This window comes from Alosa pseudoharengus, unplaced genomic scaffold (genome assembly GCF_046254945.1).
Source record: "Alosa pseudoharengus isolate Yale_2024_CS ecotype anadromous, Long Island Sound unplaced genomic scaffold, YU_APseudo_1.1 YU_APseudo_1.1_scf_13, whole genome shotgun sequence".
NCBI lineage: Eukaryota > Metazoa > Chordata > Actinopteri > Clupeiformes > Clupeidae > Alosa > Alosa pseudoharengus.
In genome coordinates this window covers 6323591-6349518 of record NW_027468598.1, presented here as the reverse complement: position 1 = coordinate 6349518, position 25928 = coordinate 6323591, and the positions used below count along the sequence as shown (strand labels likewise).

The following is a 25928-nucleotide window of genomic DNA, read 5'->3' as shown; positions in this document are numbered from 1 at the left end:
AGACTACATTTTTACACTCCTGTCTTAACTGGAGAAATCCCCACACTGAAAAAAACAATATAGTGAGGCTCTATGGGGTGATTTGGAAAAGCCTCCTCCACACAGGCCACGTTTATTTTGATATATGCAGTGTTATTGTGATATATGGGTGGAATGATATATGGGTGGAATCTGTCAAGCATGACTGCAGGCGGTTGGGCCTGCCCCTCAGAGCTATTGTTTCAGCCCATGCACCATGAAATGCATCTCAAATCTGGTCAAAAAATGCTGATGACAAATTTGTCAACACCCATGCAGGACAAATCTTTTCCCTTCACTATGTTTTTCCATCAGTTAAGAATAGGCTCGGAGAAGCTCATATGCAAAATATTATGATACACACAAAAAATAACTACACTCAAGAGGTGAAAGAAACATTGAAATCCAGTGGTACAAAATGACTTCATGCTACATTACACATTTGACTAAAAATAACAATAAGAGGTTTATGAATGTGTTGATTGTATCTCTGGACAAAGGTGACAATCTCATCAGAAAGCTTTTTGCCTGGGTGCCTGGAGTATTCCTAAACTCTGAGGACCAAAGGACCAAAAAAAGTGAAGAGATGTAAATCAATATTTTATTTAAGGTGCTGTGGAAATTCTGAGATTCCACCAAGTTGAAGATTGTGGTCTCAAAAGATGATATGGACAAAAGCCCTGTTGAGTGCTTGCTTATACATTTTAAATGACCTTAAAGAAACTATGAAAAGCCCTCCACAAAGGGCATTGCTAACTGAGCCCACTACACCACTCGAGATTAGGAAGTTGAAGCATAAAGCATTAGCATGTTGGTACTGGTGGCACATTTTGGTTTTGTACCTGCATTGGATCCATTAACTTGACAGTTGAAACTGAAACTATTACATATAGACTAAACTACAGAGCAGTTGACATGGGTAAAAGCAACCTGTTCTCAGAAAACAGCAAGACTGCATTTTCTAGAACTGGCACGCTTTAGAGATGAGGGCAAATGGCACACTACGCCTGGGAATCAACACAGGTGCATCTCAAATCGCTGGAACAGATAGCTTAAATGGGAGATATGTACAAATCAAGGACATCTACTGTGCAACACCACTTAACATCAGTAGCATTTGGCTGATTTGAAATATACACCACATACAAATCCCCAATAGTTTCCTCCAAATGTATAAATATAAAAATGTAAATGTAGATGTCAGATGTATCATACTTATACTTATACTCATATAAAAATAATATAATGAAAACATGTTACTGTTAGTTGACCTACATAATGAAATCATAGCATATCTTCAACAATCAAATAATTCCTATTACAGGCACCGGTCCACTATCTATGAATCATCATTATGAACCATCTCATATGCTTCCAGATCCATAGGTACCAATTGTAGAGGAGAAAGCAGTCCCATATATCTAGGCAAAGCTCTGAAAAGGGCTGGGATGTTTCCTTAAGAATGGGATACGGGCGAAGCTGTGTGCTCCACTAATAATCCACGGAATGCTCACCACACATGCCTGCTGCACATTCACCCCTGGCTACATGCACTCTCCAGCTGGGCCTCAGTAATGTCTCTCCCTCAGAGCACTATATAAGCACATTCACTCTCTAAACATGAGGAGTCCTAATCACACATCCACAAGTAGGCCTACTCAGAGTTCTCTTAGCTCGTAGCATTTTGGTTTTTATTTTGTTCATGGTGAGCAGCGCGCACTGTTCAGATGGCTCAGCATTAGATGAGCGGTCTGGTATGCAGTTCTACTTTCAATTAACAGAAAAGCATCTGGCTCAAGGGCTGAAGCAGGAGACCACAGAACCACAAAGCGGAGAGGGGGAAAAGACCAAGCCTGGAAAATATTGGGTAGAATGCGCTAGACTAGATTTGAGAGCCCTCCGAAGTGCAACAATCTGTGAAGGAATTCTTTACTGGACCTACAGTACTGTCAAGAAAGCTAGACCAACACGTGAAAAAACATGAAAAATAGGACCACGCGAAGCGCTTAAAAACCTAATAAGCAAAAACTCCGTTTTTTTTCCTTTTACAAATGCAGAATGATTAAGTGAGCAGTACTGATAAAATAGTTCTAGCTAGTATAACACATATACACTTGCACACTGAAACTCTCACTCTTACTCTCAGTGATGTGCTGAGGTGTGGTATCAGCGCTCGTTGTTGATTAGTTGTCTGGATTAATTATTTGGATAAATTAGTTACACAAACATCACTATTCCCATGTCTCTTCTCACTTCAACATGGGATATCTGTGTTTAGAATGAATGCATCAGGGAAAAAAACTGAGTAATTGCTAATTGCTTTGTGGTTGTTTTAACATATCATGTTACTTAGCATAAAAAAACTTACAGGTGAACTGCTGTGCATTTTCAGATGCTCAGATGCTCGTGAAACACAAACATGCTTTCTTCTATCATCAGTGAGCTTAATTGAGAATGTAAGCAATGCAAGTGCCGTAAATGGGAGAGCAGCTAACCTGTCACCAATGCGTGTGACAGACACCAGAGCAGCAGGCTCACAGAAAAATAGAAGCTCCCCATTTCTCTCCCTCTGCTACCTCTCTTTCCTTGTTTGACAGGATTGACAAGCTCACTAGCCAAGCTGATTAAAGGCTTAAAGGTCACTAAAGAGGGGCAGCTTTTACACAAACACCTGCCTCCGTACTCTGGGTCAGCCAGCCAGCCAGCCAGCCGGGATGTGCTGTGATGTAGGACAGGTGGATTCATTAAACGCCCATAAAGACACGTTGGTGACAGCACAGCTGCATAAACACACTTCACTGAAGAGTTCTTTGAAGATAAACTCATCCCATGTGGCATGAATCTCTTCATTTATTGTCTTTCTCTCTGGAGCCCTACCCGCCACCACACCTTTTCTCTACCTGGATGAGTGTAATCACCCTGTATTTGTTACTAAGTACCTCTTAAAGCCTAAAACTATTGAATTCATAGAAAAAGAAACATAATCTCCATCCCTGATGAAAGATGAGAGTTTGAAACATGAGAATCGCATGGTCAGAACATCCATTTTCAAGACTGGTTTCCAATCATTCAGATATTTTAGGAATGTGTTTTGATTTCAATATCTCTTGTCTTGGATGCGTCAGCATCCTATGACCTTAAAAATGCAAGGAAGGGTGAATATCCTCTTGTCTTATTTAGCTTGAAGCCTGTTCTGTTCCCTTATGGTCAGAATTTCAGGTAACAGATCATGTTGCCTTGTGGAAGGATTGTCTCCAAAACATATATGCTGTCAGGGCATTGCTGACTATCATTTTTCTTTGTAAACTTAAACTCAAATGAAATTTGAACTGTTATTTGTTCATACAGTGTTCATTGATCCATTGCATTTACCATTACTGTTAACGTTACACATTCATAGCAAAGAGAATGTGTACATTTTTTGTGGGTTTGTTTTGTAAAAAATTTTAAAACTGTGTACAGATCACTATCATTCTCAGAAGGGGTATTTTAAGTATCAACTTTTTAAGGCTTTGATTAAAATTAATTTAATTTCAGTTCAAAAAGCAGTCCATATCATAAACCTGTCTGCCATTTGTATTGTATTTGAAGTCTTATTTCGATATTTCTTGTCCTGAAAAAAATCTACCTGGATGATGATTTAGATTTCCTTCCTCGTTTTTTCTGAAATTCGAATGAAATCATTTGTATTGTGTCCTTTACCACAATACTTATTCATTATTTTACTGCATACATCAGTCAAGTCAAATGGTAAATAACAGTCTCAGAGTCACAAAGCACACGTTGTAGGGCTATGAGATGTGTGAGGTTGTATTGATTTATTGCCTGTATTGCATTGCTTACCCATTATGAACCCTAGACAAATTGATGGTTGTACAGTAGGATGCCCAATGCACTTCTTTACTATTCTTTTTCCATCAGTGTTATTTACAATGGGAAAAATTGCAGTACTTGTTTGTGGAGTAACACTGACCAAAATAGAAAAAAAATATGAATATTTATGAGTTTTTCCCATCAATGCACACGACCCACTCAGCTGTTATGAATTGAAACTTGTAGTGACCTACTTAAAAGAATGCCAGATGACAAGGGTATGTATTTTTTTTTCTTTCTGTTTCTGAATCTTGTCGCACAGATACTAAACTGCACATAATATTTTATTTCAAGCTCTTTATCCACCATGTTGTGAGTGGATCCAGGGCACACAGTTCTTTGCCTGATGATTAATCTACTGAAGGGCAGTCTCCTTTCTGGGCAGGGTTACAGGATTGACTAACACTCTTGCAGAAACGAGCAAGACTAGACAGAACTGCTTTTCTTCACTTGATTCAGCCCATCTCACTCAACTCCAACTTGGCCGCTGAACTGTGGTAAAACAGGGCGGTCAGCTAATCTCTGGTACACTTGCCCAGTGCCCACTGACAGGAGGAGCTGAGATGCTTCATAGCACAGAACGGAGGCCTATTCATATTAGAGTTTGCTTGCTGTGTTTGTTGCGTGACTTTTTGGAGATGGCATGATGTATGCTGACCTTTTCTCCTGCGGTATCCATTAGGGGTGGACAGATTAGACTGCAGGGATGTAGAGCATAGGAACATGATCCTGGTGCTTTGTGCTTCAGTATCCCAGTATTCCTGAGAGGTCTTATTTTTCAGGTCAATATTTATGATGATGTGATGATCATGATGATGTATGGTACTTATAATGCACATTAATATAAGCTGTAGATGTCATAACTATTTCTGAGGGCACTGTGGAGTATATCTGTGGAGTAAATGTTTTTCAGATCAGCAGACCTATTTTATATGTATGTTTTTTTATCTAAGTATATCTTAAGTGACTCATCACTAACAAATGCATAATATTAGATTTAGAGTAGAGATAAGAGTAGCTCTACCAGACGCTGCCCTGCCTTGAGATGTAGGCAACTAAGGCTTTATGCTTTATATCAGTGACGCCTAAGATTATTCAATGCATTTGCTTACATGAATGACACGTCACCATTCATCATTCACATCATCAATCAACATATCATATTACCAGGTCCTCTAACTAATGCTGTGTTCATTTTAACATCTGCCATTCATTGGCATGTTTCAGGGGGAAATTAGGCTTCTGCTATTACTACATTTTTGCTCCACCTACTCTCCCAGGTCTGCCATCATTTAATAAGTCAATAGAGCTGGCCAGCGTTTGCATTAGAGGCCAGTGGGCTCTGGACTCTCTATGTTAAAAGGCTTTTGACAGACTCTCTAACATCGCTCCCTTGTTGACCTTCAGAGCAGTCACCCTGTGCAAGAGGCACCAGCACTGAACTGCTACAGTCTCTGAATCTGTGTTCTTGCCTATATTTCTGAAAGAACAATGGACAAAACCTGGACTTTAAGAGAACAAAAGCGATGACCACAGGCTATCCGGGTAGGCCTGCATGCTGTTACTGTACTGCTCTGTGTCCTTGCCCTGTCCTTTGGCTTGTGTGTGCAGCCATTTAGTGTGACCTCCGTCCACAACATACGAATCAATTTGTGCAAGTGCATCATATTAGAAACACACATGTGGTGCGTGTGCACCTACACACATGAACAGAGTCTGTCAAAAAGACAGTGTGATAATGACCATGAGACATGCCTGGCGTGCTGTGTGTGTAGTCCCTTCTCAGCATGCCAAGAGCAGATTCTGTATGTATGCCTAGCGTGACATAAACCCCCACATGAGTACCCACAAGCTGACACTCGCGAAGAACGGAACGGAACAGAATGGAACGGACTGGCTCAGAGCAGAGGGAGAAAGAAAGGGTAAAGGAGAGCATTAAACAGAGAGAAAAAGGAAAGAGTGAGTGAGAGAGAAAGTATGTGGTGTGTCACAGAGAGAGAGAGAGAGAGAGAGAGAGAGAGAGAGCAGCTGCAGTTCATGTCAGAGGGGGAAGGGGAAAAGCTACGCTTGTTAAGCCAAATGTTGTGATGGGGGAGAATGAACCATAGTTCATCAAATTTTCATATGAGCATCAGTGCATGGCTTAGAAGTGCATTACTGAAGCAAAGCAGCAGAAAAATATCCTCAAGGAACAGCCAAATGAAAATGCAGTTAATTTGCATTATGTTGCGGTAAAAGCATAAAATGTTTTCACTATAATGATTGGAAGATAGCTTAATATACACGATACATCAATACGGGACCTTCCTGATATGTGTAACTGATTTCTTTAAGCAGTATGTGAACATAATGTATGGTGACAGTAGAATGAGTGTTGTTTCCCTTCCTGCCAGTGAGTCAGAGGACTAGTTTTGTCAGCTAAAGTGTGCCTGGTTGCTAAGATACGAGAGGACTCCTTTACGGGGCAATGGGCAGAGAGCAGGAAGAATGAAACTCATTTCATATTTAAAAGCTCATAAATCAGCAATAAACCACTCAACTACAGATATTACAACAGAAATCTAAATTTCATTGGAAGCATTTTATTTTCTATTTGAAATGAGTATACTATTGGCAAAAAAGGGTATGCTTTTGAGTATTATACAAATGTAATCAATGGGAAAATACAGCAATAGCTTTCACTACATCTCATATTCATCCTAAGGCCTTCAGGCAAGAATAAAGACTGCCAATTATCTAAAGGCAATGGGCCACAAAACCCTAACACTATGTGTATCGGATTCTGAGCATCAATTCAATCTGTTTCAGCTCATTCCACCTGACTCCCACTACCTAATCCAAACAACATTTAGAAGAGACAAGGTGATCTGTCATGCCTAGTTGTGTGAAGAAAACACATCAACGGGTCCAGTGGAGGAAAACATCGGCACAATATCATTGGTCTTCCTTCGGCAAAGCACAATTGCATCCGCCTGTTTTCTACATGCAACTAGGGTGTACTGGCCATTTCCAAACGTCGGCTCATGACTACTCCATTGTCTACCTCTACTGCAGGTTAGGAAGGAAGTACCATAGTGGCAGAAGGGGGAGGTGAGTCTTCAGTGACACGTGTAATATACACTCACCCACATCACCCACGTCACCCATGCAGCCTGCCTCTCCAGATCACACCATGGCAAGTTAGAGCATGTCATTGAGTCTTTTGTGCTTTAACACACTTGTCTGCAATCTGCTCTTTCTTTTCACTACATGGATTTGTTTTACTGAGGGGTCAGACTGTGAGGGGTCAGACAATTTCCCTGTTACTATACACAATGAAAAGCATCTAAAATATCTGAGATACTGACATTACTAAAAGCATCTAAAATATCTGAGATACTGACATTATTAAAAACAGCCGCACAATTTTCAATCCACAGTAAACATGAAGACTTTTCATTAGTCAATTTCAATGAATGATAGAAAAAAGCTGTGTGATTTATGGGCAGTGTGCACACAACAGGTTTTTATCATGTTGAAAATCTCAAGCTTCAAGGATGTTTTGGACATGTTTTTAATAGGAGACCAAAGAGTTTCTTTGATGATAAAGATGCAAGAAACTACTTGTCCTTTCCCTCAGAGTGTACACTGGATCCTGCCCACAGTTGTGGTGGGGTATGTGCCAGAGGAGTGGTAAAGTTGATCTGATAATTATACATGGTGATGATTGCTTTAAATCCTCCAAACAGAACAAAAGATTAGTGCCATACGGGAAGTAGGGGTCTATGATAAATTTTCCACGGATTGATGTGATGTGGTAAGAAGCAATATGGTACGGAGTGGTTAACTCCAGACAAGTACCTTATTGATTTCCATTTCTAAAGAGGCACTAGTGAATTGAGAAAGGCTTAACGACTGTTAAGGTGTGGCAGCGACATCAGCTCACGTGACCAACAACAATGGAGGGTTTGGTTTACCTCCCGCTAGGTGCACTATTGTATGCCAACCCCCGAAGTGAGAAAGATATAGGAAAGGCTTGCACTAGCCAAAGAAAAGAGTGTTCAAAATAAATACATTTGGGTGTGCTGCAGCAGTTCTAATACACTAACAATACAGTATAGATATAGAAGTATGTTTGTGCAAAAAATTTTGTTCTCAATGCAAATGGAGCTCAATATTTAAGTAGCCTAATAGTCTTGTTTAACATCATAATTGTAGGCTGTTTTAAAGATATTTTCATGTGCTACTGCATTTCAATACATGTTGCGGTTGCTAATTTGAGCACTGTAAAACTCCATGACGACAGGGATATAAGCTCTCAATGCAAAATCAAAGGCATGTTCTTTAATAGAGATCATCTCAGCATTGTGGTCAAACGTTGGAACAATTTCAAAGTAAGTGGGACCTATTACAGGAAAGATGAGAAACTGACCGTGGCTGCCAACATTGTAATCCCTTTTTATATTACCATCATAATCAGCTTAATACTTCAAAAGTCTGAGAGAGAATAAACAGCGGCTTTTGTACTTTTTGTGCTAATTACAGTTACATGTCCAAAGAACTGTTCATTCACTATTGTTTATACCACAGAGCCTTCAATGCTCTCATACATCTACAGTACCTCAATAATATGTGTCACCCTCCAAACGTAGACACTTTCCCACAACAAGCAAACCCCTCCCTGCCTGCCAAAGTTCTTCCCACCAAATCAAGTGCACACAGCCGCACACACCCTTTGTTTTCATCCCCCCTTCTCTGCTCTAAATTGTCTAACGCTTCCTCTTTTTCAGCCCTTTAGTCGACCATGCCTGTCTAACATTCTTATACTAATTACGTTGGCCTGGGTTCTCAGCCTCCTTTACATCCAATCAGGAGGGAGAGGACCGCGTCCCCCTGTTGATTAAATGGCCCAAGATCCACTTGGCAGCTAACCCTAACATCTAAATGGTGGATAGGGGGGATGGGTACGGTAGGGCTTGGCCTGAGTTGCCTTTAGCCCTACCTTGGCAACCCGGTTTGTCATTGAGAGCGCGGTTGTGAGCAGGTGGTAGATGGGAATCACTAAGCCAATTATTTTCACCTATCTGCCACTCCCTGCCAGTAAACACGATGACTACAGTGGCCAAGATACACCCTCGGCTGCATTAGGGCTCCGAGTAAGAATAGTCTCAAGGAGGGACCTGGTGTCCACTGTGCATCTGAACCCACACTCACACAAACCCTCCATTACTGCTGGCCCAGTACAGCTAGCCACCTCCTTTTCACACTTCACATGCCTGCTCTTTTCTGCCGCATATGTACTATTCCCCACTCTCTCTCTCTCTCTCACCCCTCACCCTCTTTCACACACAGAATCTGTAATGAACTCTGGATGTGCTCATGGATGAGTGCATGTATGGGTGATTTTATGTGTGTGTGTGTGTGTGTGTGTATGTATGTGTGTGCGTGCATGCGCGTGTGTGTGTGCGAGAGAGAGCGAGAGAACAAAAAAGAAAGAGAGAGAAGGATAGGGAGAGAGGTTGGAAGAAGAATGATGACAGAATAAGACAGAAAAGTGTAAGTGTGATCATTCAGGTCAGAGGCAGTGGTCTGATGAGTCTTGTTATAAAAGTCTCATGCCTGCAGGGTCTCCTACTCTCTGTAGAGAAGTGAAATTTGAGTACACCACACTCAGTGCAGGTGACAACAGCACATGATGCACGCTGAAACATTAGAGAGGAAAGAACATGTTTCTAAGTATGGCAAGGTCAAAAATACAGAATCGGAGGAAATTATAATAGATACATATAAAATTCTACATTTATTACACAGTACAAAATATCTTTTCAAATACTGTTTTCAAATGTCATATTCCAAGAATAAGGATATTAAAGTCCCTTAGTGGCCTTCTAGCGCCTGGGTGTGGCTGCACAATACTGGTTTTAGGAACAAATTAGTGTTGTGAAGGAGTGAGGACATAAGGGCAGTCACCAAAAAACAAACCGGCCAACTACTAATGCATCAAACAGCTGCAACTGCTGTAAGCATTTGCAATTATATATTTGATCCCTAATTGGACGCTGTAAAAGTACTGAAAAGTAAATAACTAAATAAATGTGGTGGAGAACATGAATTAAATAAAGCAAGTGGACACCGTTACACTGACTAAACAGGGCAAAAGAATCTGCACAATCCGTTCAGTTGTTGGCAATAATTGGCACATTTATCTTCTATTTAACCTATTCTAAACAGACCAAGGCCTCCTTTGTTATCCTGTGCGTTCTTCTCCTATCCTACACCTATAAAACACAGGCACTAAAACAAATCCTGAGAATACAAATCTGCCATGGCTGCATCCAAATAATCAAGATGGGAATTGTTGTTAAAGCAGAAAGAAAAAAGGCCGCACTTTGCATATATGTGTTTTATTGCACAGACGCGTTTCGGCTTAGCGCCTCGAGCACACTGAGGAAGCCGAAACGCGTCTGTGCAATAAAATACATATATGCAAAGTGCGGCCTTTTTTCTTTCTGAGTTAACATTTAAGTTTGGCCAAGCACTCTTAAGAAGGTAACATAAGAGACTGAGTGAAGCCTGCTCCTACCATATACTTTAATTGTTGTTAAAGGTCAAATTTAAAAAAACAATCGTCAAATCATGTCTGCAATTTTTTTTTTAATGTTGCATTCATATGGCTGGTGAAATAGGGAAGGTTTATAGAATACATGATACTATGGTGAATAACAGATCTTTGTATATTCCCAGGGCAAGAACAAAATGGTGGTTCAACTGATAAAATGCTAACGCAAATTTGAATCACAGATTCAATGCAAAAATTGTTAGAACTCTACAAACATTATATCTGCATATAGGACCTGAACAGATACGTCAAATATGCACAATTATGATAATGTAGAATCACGATTTCCTCTATTTATTCCGCAGCTTCCACTCCAGAGGGAAAGGATCCACAACTGTGGTGATACCCAGCCCCAGATGTCACTAGAACTTAGCATCTGGCCCGCTCTGTCACTGTGCATACTTCTCCAGGGCTGGACTGAGCTCCCCTACACAGCTCACCACACCCAGGATGAGAAGATGGGAAAACACAGAGATTGCCTAAGCTTGTGAAATAGAATGGACAAACAAGGTGGACATGCTTTACTGGATTGTGTTCTTCCATTCCTATAACCCAATGTCTATATAAATCCCTTGACATGAAATTTAATTTCATAGTGTGAGATTACACTATACTGATGGTTTAATTCACTTTTTCACCGTCTTAAAGCCCATACTCATGATATGCATGGGGGCTAGTATGTATGTATGTCATAGATGGGGGCAATAGAAAATGACATCCACGCCTTTAGGTGATGGCACTAATACCATCACACCATCATTTGCTAGCAGGATTGTCACACAGAGAAGAGCCCTGGGTAATGCTGCTATTCATAGTCATGGGAAATATGCAAAAGCAAAAGCATCCCAGTACTACTGCAATTTTATCACTGAATTAATCATTGTTACTGTAGTAGTAGTAATAGTAGTAGTAGTAGTAGTAATAGTAGTAGTAGTAGTAGTAGTATGATGCAAAGGGATTATGCCTTTCGGCCTTCTGCCTGTTGCTGTTTATTTGATGCAGTGCTGAGGCAACTATTCTTGTTCATTCAGAGTCTCTGAGGATATATTTTATCCCCCTTAGAGAGGGTATGTATGTGTTTTCTTGGGTTTGTTTTATGTCTATTCCCAGTTTACTAATCTACATTTGTGTAGCTCGTCCTTCCCATCCCATGGGAGCAGGCATGAGTCGGTGCACTGGAAATGGTATTTATAGGGCTAACTGGGGCATCACTGCTTTTGTACTTATGACTGTGGGCTGGAGGTGTGCAAATGGCACTCACAGCTCTACTCCCCATTAACCACTTTGGCCACTTCCGTGACAGGTCCCAGGATGAAGGATCGTGCGCACTGGCCAAGGTTATACATTTGAATAACCTGAAAGCTTCATATTTTTGTCTCAACTACTCATTCTCACTGATTAGCCCGTCTTTTTTCACAGACCTGGAGAATCAAGAATATGATCTCTCAAAACTTTCTCCAATAAGGATTATAAACATAAAATGTGTTTTTTTTTTGCTTGAGTGCAATAAAATACAATGGAAAGGCAATGAAAATAAACGACACTGTTGTACACATTCTGTGCACTTAAACTCACCTAATATTATAACCATCTGCGACCACATCCTGCAAGAGTGTTCACATTCAGTTGCAATGGGCAAAACACTTCCTCTGGGCCATATTCCGTGTTTTCAGAATGAACGTAGATTAATGACATCATGCTGGCCAATGCCAATTCATGTATTTCTATGCCTACGCCATTGAGTTCTAACCAGATTAGCAGAATTGTAGCTATGTCTGTAAAACCAAATAACACAATGACTACTGGAAAAATATACTGGTAAAATACTTTGTGTGTTTAACAACCTCTGTACCGTACACACAAACTATACACAAAATAATGCTGTTGAGTTCCATCGAACTAGCTGCAAGAAAAGCAGTCTAATGATTAGAGTATCTGGAATGGATCCAAAAGTCACTGTTATCAGCCTCATAATCCTGGCCTGGATTTCAGATCAACATCTGATGTGGAGCAATGCATTGGCCAAACCATAAAGAATGAAAACATATAGGATAGTCATGTGGTTATACTGCTATATGTCCTCTGTGGATAGCAGGTATCCAAATGATCAGTGTGATTTAACCAACATGTCATAACATTTGCAATATCAACCAATAGAAAGAGTTGCCGAGCGTTTGAATCGGTTGGGGGTAGACAACAAGTACCAAACGAGTAAATCTGCCCTTGGTAAACACACCATGTCACATGTCATCACATCAAAAGGGAAAAATAGGGAACATTTTGCTCCCTGGTGCAGACAGCCTCACTCTAGTGTGGGACACATAATAAACTTTTATACAGAACCTTCTTTTATATGGAAAATAAATGTAAGCTTGTGTCCCAGAGGCAATACAGAAGAGGTTGCAAGACCTTCACTTCTATTGGTGGAGGAAGAACATTTACAGTAAATAAGAGTGGCACATGGAGGGGAAGGGCTTTCTGTATGGTGAAGGGGCAGATTGATGTGGGACTTGTTGGTGAGAGTGGATACTGAATACCCCTGGCTGTGTGGGAAGAAGGCACGCAGACTGAACAAAATCTGTTTACTACAATGTGCAGAGACTCTCATTGTAAAATTCTGTTTACAAGAGTGAATGTGTTTTTTCTATTGCTGATTTCCACGTGCTCAGTTCCCTTTTTTTACTCGCTCGCTTTCCTTCATATGTTCAAAAATGCTAGACTGCGCAAACGAGATGCTGCAGGGTGGGGGTGAGCGGTGGCGGAGTGTAGTAATCCACTCTGACAGCTTCTTCCTGGGGATCAAAAAATATTTAATATCACTCCTCTCATCCTGATGTAAAAGGGACCCTCAGTTTTTGCTTCCATCACTTCCGCTCCATAGATGCAAGTAATAAAAGCGAACCAAAAAAAAAAAAACGCTAACGAAATCCGCCATTTAGAGGTAAATGCTCTGATAAGCTTGACGATCTTATGCAGAGGGGGGAGAAACGAAGGTTTCGAGGGGAGCCATTCTCTGCCGAGTGCAGTTGCTCGTGCGAACAATGAGGTCAACACGTGACCTTCTTCCGAGCGGAGGACCACATCCCTCCTCCAGCACTCTAGGGGCCGAGCTCTAAGAGCCTGCTGAGCAGGATCACCTCGCCAACAGCACAGCATCTCACAGCAGCGCGTAGCTCCAGACCGCTGGGCTCTAGACTGAGTGGTCCAAAGACTTAAACAGCATATATGCAACAGGGGAAGCCTTGCCTCTTTGGGGTACTACAAATACAATCACTGTGATGCCACTTGGATATTGTTCTTGACTGTGTCACTTTAAGGGAACGATGCTTAGCCATTCTGACGTGTTACATCTGTGAATGGAGTGGGGAGGCGTTAGATAACATGGCGGAGTCCTGCAGAAACATTCAGAAGACTTATCCATGGAACACATTTCCATTTGATATTTAATCTGACCACCAATCAGCACTCTCCTTGGCCTCTGAGATATGTAACCTTGAGTGCTCACATAACATTTCAGGCCACTATCCCTGGTTGATATACAGTCAGTGCACGCAGAATGCAGAGGTGCTGCAAAGAGAATGTCAGGTGGAGGAATAAAATGGCCACTGCAGACGGTTAATAAATTCATCATCATTTTTCAGGCAGCAAATAAATGGCTGCTGCTCTGGCAGAGAACCAGAAGGGAAAAAGAAAGCATTGTTCAAATTCAAATCAGATCATTTAAACTGATGACAGTTAAAATAGTAACAGAAAACAACAGGAGTGTGGTCTTTTTTGTTTTTGCAAAATGTTGGTCCTGTTTCTCATTGTAACTTTGGAACATTGCAACACCCTAGTCACTGGAACATCTTAACTTGGTTAAGGTATCTCCACCTGAAAGAGAAAGACATTCACAATAGCTCAATGCACTGCCAGGCCAAAAGGCCTGAAATTCATTCTATTTATAATCAAATGTGTTTTTACAGACTCCCTTATCTGTAGCACAATAACCACTGCACCACTGATTTCATGAATTCACTGATTATATCATTCTGATTACAACATTCTGTGTTGCGGGAATGAATCAGGCTATTGTAATGGTAGATGGCCACTGGGGACTAAGCGTGGTTCTGGCTCCTTTAAAGCATTCTGTGGCATCATTAAGGGGTTCTAGAATTCAGTGAATATATTTTTCTAGAACATATGAGAATGTTCCCCAGCTTGCAGCTTAATGTGAAGGCCTTGTCTTTGTTCTTCATGTTTCCATTATGGTATGCCCCAAACGTCTAATGAATACTTATGTGCCACTGTGCTCAAACACACAAATACATGTCTAACCAAATGCAACAAACAAAACCTCCACACAAAATGTCTGTCTGCACAAAGAGGCCTCTCAGTAACATTTGTGAGAGGGCTGCTGCCTGTTTTGGTTGGCAGACTCTGCTCTTTCTATTTGCTTTCTTCAACAGAGACCACATACTTTATATCTTGCCTCGTGTCATTCTGTGTGAATATAAATGTGATACAACGTAACTTTCACAATATTCTGTAGGTGAAAAGTGTTGTCAAATTGTTAGTGATTAAAGGTTGGGTATGTTTGTTTGTTATGTTTGCTTAATACATGCAAATGCAAGATAGACAATACATTTGGCATGATATTCAGCTTTTGATGGGAGTCTTCTGATCCCTATCCTGAGCCAAAGGCAATGGTGAATGTCAAAGTTCCTCTGACATCTTTATCCAATCAATATATCATACAATTAATCTCCCACCTTCCACCATTTGGCCTGCCTCCTGTAAGTAACTAGGGAGTGTGGCTTAGCACATCTATTTCCCAAAAGGCCATGCCATCAACATCTCTCTTCCTCTTCCTATCGCTCAATCTTCCTTCCATTCACTTACAGTGAGATTACTCCCCCAGGGAGCCTAATCCCCCCCAAGCCCATGGAGACAGTGCAGCTCTGCAACCTCCACGGAGCAGCTGTGTCCAGATGTGGGCTGGAGAAGCCCTGAACACGCCCCCCCATCTCCCACAGATGCTGCCTTCACCATATTCCCAGCGTGTCGTTTCACTTTGATTTTCTGTATCAGAAGCCCGATATCAAAGCAGTCCAGTTATCACAACCACGTGCTAGTCCTCATCAGCAAACAAAGCAGCTCAGTGTACCCTGCTGCCTGAAGTGAGTGACACAGGGAGTGTCAGGTGCTGAATCAGCCTGCTAATTCAGACAGGCAGAGTAGAGTGGGAAAACATAAGTGATGCCATGACCATTTCCTTATCAGCAGCATACTTTCAAATGTAATAGGATGAAGAATATGATGAAAAATATGATAAGACCTCATCAAAAAATAATTACAGTCTTGTTTTAGTTATTGACCTGAAGGGATATGTAAATTCTATGCTATTGGTTGGAAACTTAAAGCAGTGCTAGTACAAAAGTCTTATTGTGTAGGTGATCACACTCAACAACATAGCCTATCTATTACACATCCGGATGTGCTACACTCACCATACTGATAACGTACAATGCCTAACAACAACAACAGACCCCTTTGTCAGCGTTTCACTGGGGTTGTCAGCTCCTTTGTCAGCATTTCATTGAGGTTGGCCCACAACACCTCCATAAGGGTCAACAGTTGTCTTTTCTCCCTAGGAGCGTGTGGGCGTGCTGAGCCATGCTGTGTCAAGCCAATTCCCAGACCCACCCCCCTCCATAATCATGATGAGTCAGGACACATGTCAATACTTGAGACAATAACATACACACTTCAAGATATACCGCAAGCATTTCTGAGAGACTTCCTCAAAGCAAACATGGCTGAATGACAGTCCAAAAGGTAAATCTGGTCTCACCCCTTCACATATTATCACTTTGATTTTCCACACAAATTCACCCAATCACCAAATGAGGGTCAACAGGCTGGAACCACCATTTAAACTGTTGCTAATGGGTGGACCTGCTGATACAATCTGTCGCAGGGTTTTCCACTCTGGGGTTCAGGGAATGTGCTCTGCGTGGGTAGGTGTGTGACTGTGACTAACCACAGAGCTGCAGCCTAGGAGCGGTATGGGGGAAGGGGAGCCCTTCGGAGCCCACGGAGCGGGGCATCCCCTTCACACAGCTCTAGTGCCCCTCACGCTGCCTGTGGTCTGAGCTCTGCCCCCTTGACCCCTAAACCCCTGTTGGTCAGCGCTGCCATAAAGCTGAAAAGCCTCCCGCCGTCTCCATGGCGACTGGCCCCGGTTGAGCAGATGGCGTTAGTGTGCTGATCTGCAATTAAAGAGGCAGAGTGGAGCTGGGGGGGGGAAAGTGGGTCAGGATCAGGGGGAGAGGGGCTGGGAACGTGCGTCTACCTCTGCAGTGCTGCAGAGCCACTAATGCGCCTATGTATGCGCCTGCGCAGACCAATGCACACACACACACACACACACACACACACACACACACACACACACACACACACACACACACAGAGAGAGAGAGAGATGGGCGCACGCGCATGCACACACGCTCCAGTGCATCCCTGCCTCAGAGCAGTTAATCATCCAGCAAAAACAAACGTCCTCCACTCTCTTCCTTCTTCCAAAGCCAGCGTTGTGTGTTGGAGTGGAAACAGGAAGGATGGTGCTATACGCAAGATCAAAGCTTCCTCATGCAAAAAATGCAACATTACAATCTTAGCAAGAGTAATTCTATAACAACAACATAGTGCAAAGAAATCTGATTTAAAAAACATCCTGAAATTACACGGGCAAAAATCCCACAGCCGGATTAACCCTTTCCACCTCCTCCATCATGAACACACGTCCTCATGTCCTCAGTGGTCAACAATCCAGATTACTCCTACAAGAGTGCTTCTCTCGCCATGATTGCCTTTTCTCTCCCTGCAGTCTAATTAATAAACATATAGAGAGGACATCACACAATTTACACACATGGGAAGTCCGCCGTTGCATACTGATAACTTCAGACGATTTTAGAAGCCGCGCATTAGTGCATTAATGCTACGGTATATGCTGGATATCCCTAACATGTTTTCAGCAGTGCAGAGTATGGTGCAGTGTACTATTTTTACAAACAGTTTGCAATATTAAAACGCATGCATAATGGTACAGGTGTAGAGCACTGGGTCAGGCCTTGCAAATTTACCTACGTTGACCTTTATCATAAAAACATGCAGCATACTGCTTCTGTCTGATTTCAAAAAATGTTGTAGATAGAATTCACCATGTATATGAAATACTGGTTATTTGACACGAAATAAGCCAGTTTTCAGCTTTAATTCTAGGTACCTTCCAAACTACTGCAAAATCTACCCAGCGAGCTGGAAAAACTGAATTAACTTAGAGCTGTGCAAATTTCCTTCCCAAGGTCCCAAGGTGCTCAGAAACAGTGCTGCTGCCAGAAATCCAATGTTGTGGTGAACTCCAGTCGCTTCTGGACCATGCCTCCATTCAAAGCAGCATGGCCTCTCCTTCCCTTCCCCCTGTGACTCACTCACACACACACCACCCCCACAGAACAAACATGTAAATCAGGCTGTAACACAGCTCCATTTGGACTGCTATTCGAATGGTGTGGACAGCCCTCATCTCTTCGCCCCCTGCACGGATGTGCAATATTTCAAGTAATTTTACAGTGAGCTTTGCACGGCTGTTGCAGCTCAGGTACAAATACAACCTTTTTTTCCTTCTTCCTGAGATATCCGGGTGTCTGCACATTTATCGCTCTACAAAAGGCAAATCTATGGAAAACTGTTTAAAGCTATGGAAACAAAGATCTCTTTGTCCTCAAGATCAGGTAACTCAGGAAACTTAACTGCCCATCATAAAAGTAAAAAAAAAAAATATGTGAAAGAAACATGCCGACAAACATGAGCATGCCTGTGCACACACATCAATAGACAACCTAAGTGCTAATCCCTATAGCTGGAAAGGTTCGCCATCGTGGACACAGAGTCAGGACTCCAGACAAAGAGACTCTTGGTTGATGTGAGCAGAACAAGTTAACACTAAGAGGCTGTTTAGGCCACTTCACTTCTCTCAATCACACCACTCATGCATTCACTATGAATGAACTTTTTCACTATTGTACTCAATCTCCATCACCTACTGACTATCAAACCTCAGTCTGTTGCACACCATTACATTCCCTCACACACATAATATAGCACTTACACACACTCGCAGATCTCCCTTCACACGCCGTCAAACACCTCCCCATGCAATCAACCCAGTGCATGTTTGAGTGATTTATAATACTGTGCACATATGTTATACTGTAGTCTATGAAGGACAATTGTATAGTGATTATGTGAGTTTATGGCAGAGAAGGTTCCATAGGTCAGAGTTTGACAATGATAGAGCAAGAGTTGAATAATGTGAGAATGTTTTTTGACAGTGTGTGAAGGGAAGCTGGAGTTTAACTAGACCAGAGCTTAGACATGAGATAAGACACGCAAACTAAAATCTGTAAGAAGGAGCTGGTGGAACAAGAACAACACAGAGCTACAAGCCTCCACTCTTGTTCCAGACTGTCTTTACTGTCTTTACTGCAGGGAGCTGCTGCAACCTGCCTACTTAACTCATCTACAATTCCTCAACTTTATGCCTTTATCCAGCTGTAACCCCCATCCAACCCCTTTCTAACCATGCATTACACATATACATTGCTACTAGACACACTGAAGTTTTGTATTTTGTCACTGAAGCAAAGAGCTACCAATTAAGCTGCAATTATATGGAAACTCTGTAGTTTTATCTTGACAACATAACCCATGTAAAAAAGCTGTGAGATCCAGCTGTAGTGAGAGTGCAGTAAGCCCTTCCCATGAGGAATGGCAGGCTTGTTTATACAACTACACTGGCTTTACTTTATTATACCTGAGGAGTATTTCACAAAGGCAGAATTAAGACATCCAAGATAAGTGATAAAACGAGGTTTGACATAGCGTTGTCTGGTCATCCTAGCTCAACTCGTTTCACTAATGCCAATCCAGGATGAGTAGGAGCGACTATGTCAAGCCAGGTGTACTGTAAGTAAATCAGGATGTGTGCGCGTTCTCGTTTCTGCTCCAAAGTGCCCACGGTTGGAATAAAAAAGACGCGAAAATTGTGTCATTCACACAAAGTGAACAACCGCTTTTTGATATAGACTAACAATGAAGTAAAGTTGTCCTTTTTGGAATGGGGAATCATGGCTATTCCTGTAAAACAGCAGGAGTAGGCGTGGTAGACCAACTGAATGCAAATTTATGTATGCACCCACGTGAGTGCTTCCTTGTCTCGGCACACAACGTCATTAAGAAAGCACTTGCCACTGCAAAGATGGACATATAGTATGATATACCATAATATTATAGTTGAAAATACCTTCGAAAATGTGCCCTTCCACTTCCAATCAACTACAGTAGGCTATTCATCAAATGTCTATCAATAAAATAAGCAAACAATGAGTACCTAGGCCTATGTTAATCATTATAAGGCTATCACAATTAAAATAATAACCATATGGTAGTAGGCAGACTATCTGTTTTGTTTTGCGAGCAAATACATTTAGCAAATAGTTTATAAATTGAATAAAGCTCCTTAAAAATTAGCACGGAGGTCTGATGTGAATGACAGCTAGCTGAACCAATAAGACGACATAATTACCAATAGAATTAACTTAGCTTGGCTGTTAGCCTGGTCGGGACCAGGCTAGGTGCAGAGAATAAATCCCCATGGTAATTTATGTGCCATCTCTTTTGTGAAACCAAGTCAAGGCTAAATTCATCCAGGATAACCTAAAAATCCCAGCTTAATCCCTTATCTAGGTTTTCTGAAATATCCCTCTGGTGCTGTGTTGACTTGTTTATTATCAATTTGCATTATGATACCTGTTTTACATTACAATTCTCTGTTGTCTTGTTTATGATCTGTTTACATACCTGTAATACCAATGCTTAGCTGAGACATGATTTAGGGGTAACCAGACTTCAAATTGATATATGGTCTTTTTGGCCCCCATTGTTGACTTCAAGGCAGCAATGCCTGGAAGGCGTAGGGTTAGGGTTAGGGTTAGGGTTAGGCAGCGCAGGTGGGGTACAAAAAGACCATCAAGCCTTCAAATTGAGCTCTTATCTTGCTGTGGCCTATAGTTTTAGCTACCAAAACTAGCTAGAAAAACCTCTGTATATTTTTTGTCTTTTCCCTACCAGACCCCTGCAATGGAGTCTGGTAGTAAACCAATCACTACCATCCTTGTCTTTCTATCCTTCCTTGTTCCGTTCTCTTTGTTTCTCTCCATTAATCTCCTGGGCCTGATGGGAGGGGCAGAGGAGAGAGATGTGTAAGTGAAGACTGGCTAATACAGGTGGGTAGGTTGAGCCGGCCATTTGGCTTACTCAGGTCTTTCTCTAAATGAAAAGGCTGTAGCGAGGGAATAGGAGACTGTCCAATCAATACTAGACTACATCAGTTACTTTGGCACTAAACCCAGTGGGGAGGCAACAGGATCAATTCCAAACTGCAGAGCATCCTTCCTCTTATCTTGTTGTATCTCAGAGTGATGACTACGATTTGCCTACAGTACGTGAGTATCAGGAGCTCGGAACAGGGTTAGCTCACAGTGATGAATGTATTCTGAATATTAAAGGTTGTATCAGCGTTTTCAGGCCCAAAAAAGGCCCAAACATAAATGATCACATTCATCTAATCTTTCTTAACGATCCGCTAGCTGCCCGCCCCATAAGCAGGCCGTCAAAAAAACGCGTCTCTGTAGGCAGCCTAAGCTCCGAGATCTGTACACACAATAATTGCTACCAACAAGTGTTGCCAACCGCTCAAAGGCAAAATAAAGTGTTCCAACTAATAACTGACGAGATGCGCGTTTAGGAGAGTTTCAATTGCGCGGGAGGGAGGGGGAGGGAGTAGCGAGCTAGCTCTCTGTTTTGTTTGAACATCAACAGAAGTGACGTTACCCCGCCATCGCTGATACAACCTTTAAAAGAGAACAACATTATGAAAGAAATGAGCATTTCACTTAAAATGGGCAGAGTGAGAGATGTGTGTGTGTGTGTGTGTGTGTGTGTGTGTGTGTGGGGGGGGGGGGGGGGGGGTGTGAGAGTGTGTGTTTGTGTGTTTGTGTGTGTGTGTGTCTGATAACAATGAAGGATCTTTAAAAAGCATTCAGATGCTCAAGGTCACTGTCAAGGCATTTGAGGCCCAGACATACTGTAATTCCCCCTTATAAGCCCTAAAGGTTTCCTAGATTAAATAAACATTTGAAAATGGTTTATCCTTTAATGTTCCACATATTCCACAAATAATATTTTGCACTAACAGGCTCAATCCTGTTCCCTACAATCCAACTAGGCCACCTGTCTGTGGTAAATTGTTTTAATCTGGCTAAGATGAAGACTGGGGGCAGATATGATGATACTCTTCATTTCTTTTGCCACAGAGGGTCTAACTCTTTCTTGGTTTAAGCATTAAGCATGCATTAGCTTGGCATCTCCTATATGACCAACTAGAATATTTTTAACGTGACTCTAAATGTGATTCTTATTCTAAAGTGAATTATACAGAATTATTTTAATGGACAATGGTCCTTCCCATGTCAAGAGAAATTAAAACAAGTGGCAATTGACAAGATAAAAGAGAAGACAAAGCAGATACTAAGTTTCCACAATGTTTTAGGGCAAAGACCTAGTGGTGTCAACAACCCAACAACCTTGAAAAGAGCCTAGGCACAACAGAGGATAAGACATTTTCAACGTGTCATTGCAAGTCTATTTCAACCATTGCTCAAAAAGGATTGCTTCTCAGACAGAATGTCAGGGACTGTTGTGTTTAGACTGATATGTTTGATTAAAGGTATGGCCATCCAGAAGACCTCTCTGGCATGACCTACTCATTTTAGTTACAGTATGAGTCTATTATCAAGTTGCTTTCATGTAAGCAACCAAAATAGCTGCTGTATGTTGCATATGATAGAGAGACATATGTTTAAGGGACTTCAGACATGATTGGCAAATGCATGCACATCATAGCTGATATCCTGTCCACGTTGTAAAAATCACAAACATTGGTAATGATGAGCAATACAGGTGAACTTACTTGATAACCAAAGCCAGCTACCCTGAGCTAATGAGCAAGACGTCTAATCCTCTAAATTCATCATGACCATTGCAAATCTGAACCCGTCTGGCCATAGCTTTTCTTCCTCTTAGCAATGACAACAATCAGCTCTGCAGGGAGTCAGAGCTGCCTCACCAGGGGAGCTGAATCAGCCCTCATCTGCTTTTACACTCCAGCCTACAGGGCCAAGATCTGGACAATCACTTGCCCTCTTTACAAGGAGTGTCTTACCAACCTGAAATACACATCACTAACTACCAACACTCCTTTTCTCTCCTAAGCCAAATGGATGCACATGGCACGCCCATGTCTAATGGCTCTGTTTTCATCACTTAAGGACAATGGCATTGCGCCTATAGATGGACATCTCAGATATAGAAAAACACTGAAGATGGCACTGAAGTATGAATATATTTGTATTATATATATTTGTATTATATATCATAAAGATATTATGAAAACGTGCTATCTACAAAACAAAATGATAATAATGCCATATTCACAGTGACATATGAGCACATCAGTAAACATTTCCATTCCAGTCCTTCTTCAGCTGATTGTGTAAACAATTTCATCCAATTAAAATGTAGTCACATGTAGAATCAGTGTATAAGCTGTCTTGTGGAGAGAAAATAAGTTTACCAAATGCACCCACAAGCATCTGTGTTTACAGCTGGATGTTTAAACATAAATGTTTCCACTTTGTTTTCCTTTTGTGCTCAAAACTTTACCATAGCAGAGCAGTCCATTCAAAGCATTTCATCTCATCTGCCTAGTTAGCTTGTGTTAGCATTTAGCCTGTTACTGAATGGAAATTGGAACTAAAGAGACATTGTCATGTCGGGCTATGCAACAAAACTAACCAACACTAGTAACTTTAACAGGTGGCTGAAAAATATGTGTTATGAAATTCAAGCTCCATATCATAAAGCCATTTAAGATGGCTGCAATGACAACTTCATTATCTGAATTCATATTTGTGAGAAGCTGGTCCCTTGGCCCTTGATTGATAGGTCCCTCTACAATTGAGCTGAAGACAGGAGTAGCATACCTACCAACTCAAGCTCTCATTCGTGACCACTGTAGCATTATGTAACTCGCTTCTATGATTTGAGCAAGTACATGGATGCATCTGCGTATGATTACCAAGGAAAATGCGGCTGAATAGGGCCTGACTCCAAAAAAAGTCATGATTGAAAGCATTGAACTAGCCTATATGATGACACTCCTGTATTTGTTTTGTGAGGGGCCTACACAGAAAAATCTTTTTTTCAACCTTGTAGTTTGTAAATACATTTGAACAAAGGGACATAAGAAAACAACATTATGCATGATAATGACAATGTGCTACATATGTGTGACAGCACACAATTAATAGTTCCCCTAGTAGAAATTAGAGCTGTCTTAGGCCAAGACCATATCACAAGGATCAGAGGATCTTGAGCCAGGACTGCTGTTTTGGTTGGCCAAGTTTATTAGCCTTTACCAAGCCAGTTGGCTGTTCCTCAAGATTACAGCAATAAAACCAAGACAATGGTAGAGAGTAGCCTAGTATAGCTTATTTTTGTTAAACAATTTTGTTTAATGTAACAATATATCAAAAAGTGTATTTAATGTGTTTTAATCTACTGCATTCAAAATGTCATCAAATATCTAATCATGGAATAAAAGTACCGTATCAAATTTTAAAAGTACCGTATCAAATTCTATGAAGGTTCTGATGGCTCTAACATCTCTATCGCCATCTGGCTGCATTATTTTATACCCTTATGAGTGGCATCAATCCCGCTTTCTTCTTCCCTGGACCCCCTCCCCCAGCACACACACGAAAGAGAGAGAGAGAGAGAGAGAGAGAGAGAGAGAGAGAGAGAGAGAGAGAGAGAGAGAGAAAGAGAGAGACTACATACAATAAAACATGGTTTAACAGACATCCTTACCTTGAGCACTCGTGGCCAGGACTAGGCCTATTATCCAAAAACTTTCCCACATCGCCATAGCGCCAATTCGTTTCCACAAGGCTATCCGTAGTTCAGTGATTCCCAGGAGAGGGTTGACTTCTTATGTCGTTAGATCTGTACGGTTAGGCATGCAACTTCAGCACTAATTCAAGCTCAACGTTAAATGAAATATATGCACCGTTTTTTCATTAAAAGTGACGGAGAATAACAAGTCATTCGTGGTTCCAAGTCCGTTTTAAAGAGCGCAAAATGAACTGCACTGCGTAACCTATCACCAGGTATTCACGCTGCTTATTAAAAGTGCACAACACTTCTCATTAAAAACAGATGCAGGCAACAGTGAGGGGTCAGTTTTTTCTGGTGAGGCAACAATACGCTGAGGTGTAATACTCGTTTCTAAAATATCACTTCAGGCCTACAAATATAAAAAAAGACAATGCATTTCCTCTATCTACCACCAATCCCTTCTGATGCATCCAGCAGCCTTCTGCAGGGTAGCGTAGATCCCCCTCACGATTTCGGGGAGTCACGGACGGAGGGTCTCTGTCGAGAGGGATGGGGATCTCCCGATCGATGTTTCAGGAACAACTTCCAGAAAACGGATTAATTTTTCTTAATCCTCAACCTCGATCGCCAGTATCCCGGTTTGATATTCCCCAATGCTTGATGTTTCCTTCAGATCGGGTCCAGGTGAAAGCTCCTCAAAGTTCAGTTGATCCCCTATTGTGCACTGTGAGGGCATCAAGTGTCCAAGTTAACTGTTTCGGAAAGAGACTGCTGCGACGAAACGCTGGTCCGCTGAATCGCGCCTCTAACCATTGAAATAAAATAGTCTATGATAGGTGTCTGTCATTCGGCAATAGCCTACTACAGATGTAGAGTTCGCAACAATAACACCACAACCTGGACTGCTATGATGTTGCTGACAACCACCACTGAGGAAAAAATCCGAATCGAGTGACGTTAGATAAGGAGGGGCTTGAAAGTCCATGGACTGCCATGTTAAGCGAGCAGCCTAGGAGGTGATCGCCGCCATGAAAATCTTGCATGGATGCAGTGCCTTCGAGCTGCAGGATATTTAGTAGGCTAAAGGTGTCAGCGTGACATCTTTTATCTATTAGTCTCTTGTGGTGTTTTTGTCTAATTGTCGTATTAAAATGTAAGAAAGAAAAAGGCAAAACCTGTTCAAATAAAGGTGTCCGTTTCAAACATTTATAACCTACATCGATGTCGATTTCCCCTCTCCCCGCATGTATATGAGACATCCAGTTTTGTGACACTATATCTCTTGATTGGTGAATAGTTATCTTAAGCTCTATTGTTTTATTGGTAATATGGCTTGTGCGTAAAAGTATCGGCATCCAGCTCAGCTCTCCAACCA

At 41.5% G+C, this 25928-nt stretch overlaps 1 protein-coding gene across 1 annotated transcript in view; it reads right to left on the bottom strand.

Annotated features, from left to right (window-relative positions):
* Positions 1 to 25489, bottom strand: part of nectin1b (nectin cell adhesion molecule 1b) — a 47389-nt gene extending 21900 nt beyond the window's left edge. The window contains exon 1 of the mRNA XM_076281932.1: positions 24527 to 25489. Within this exon, the coding sequence (XP_076138047.1) occupies positions 24527 to 24584 (58 nt within the window). The 5' untranslated portion in view covers positions 24585 to 25489. The remainder of the gene's footprint in view (positions 1 to 24526) is intronic.
* Positions 25490 to 25928: the final 439 nt, after the last annotated feature.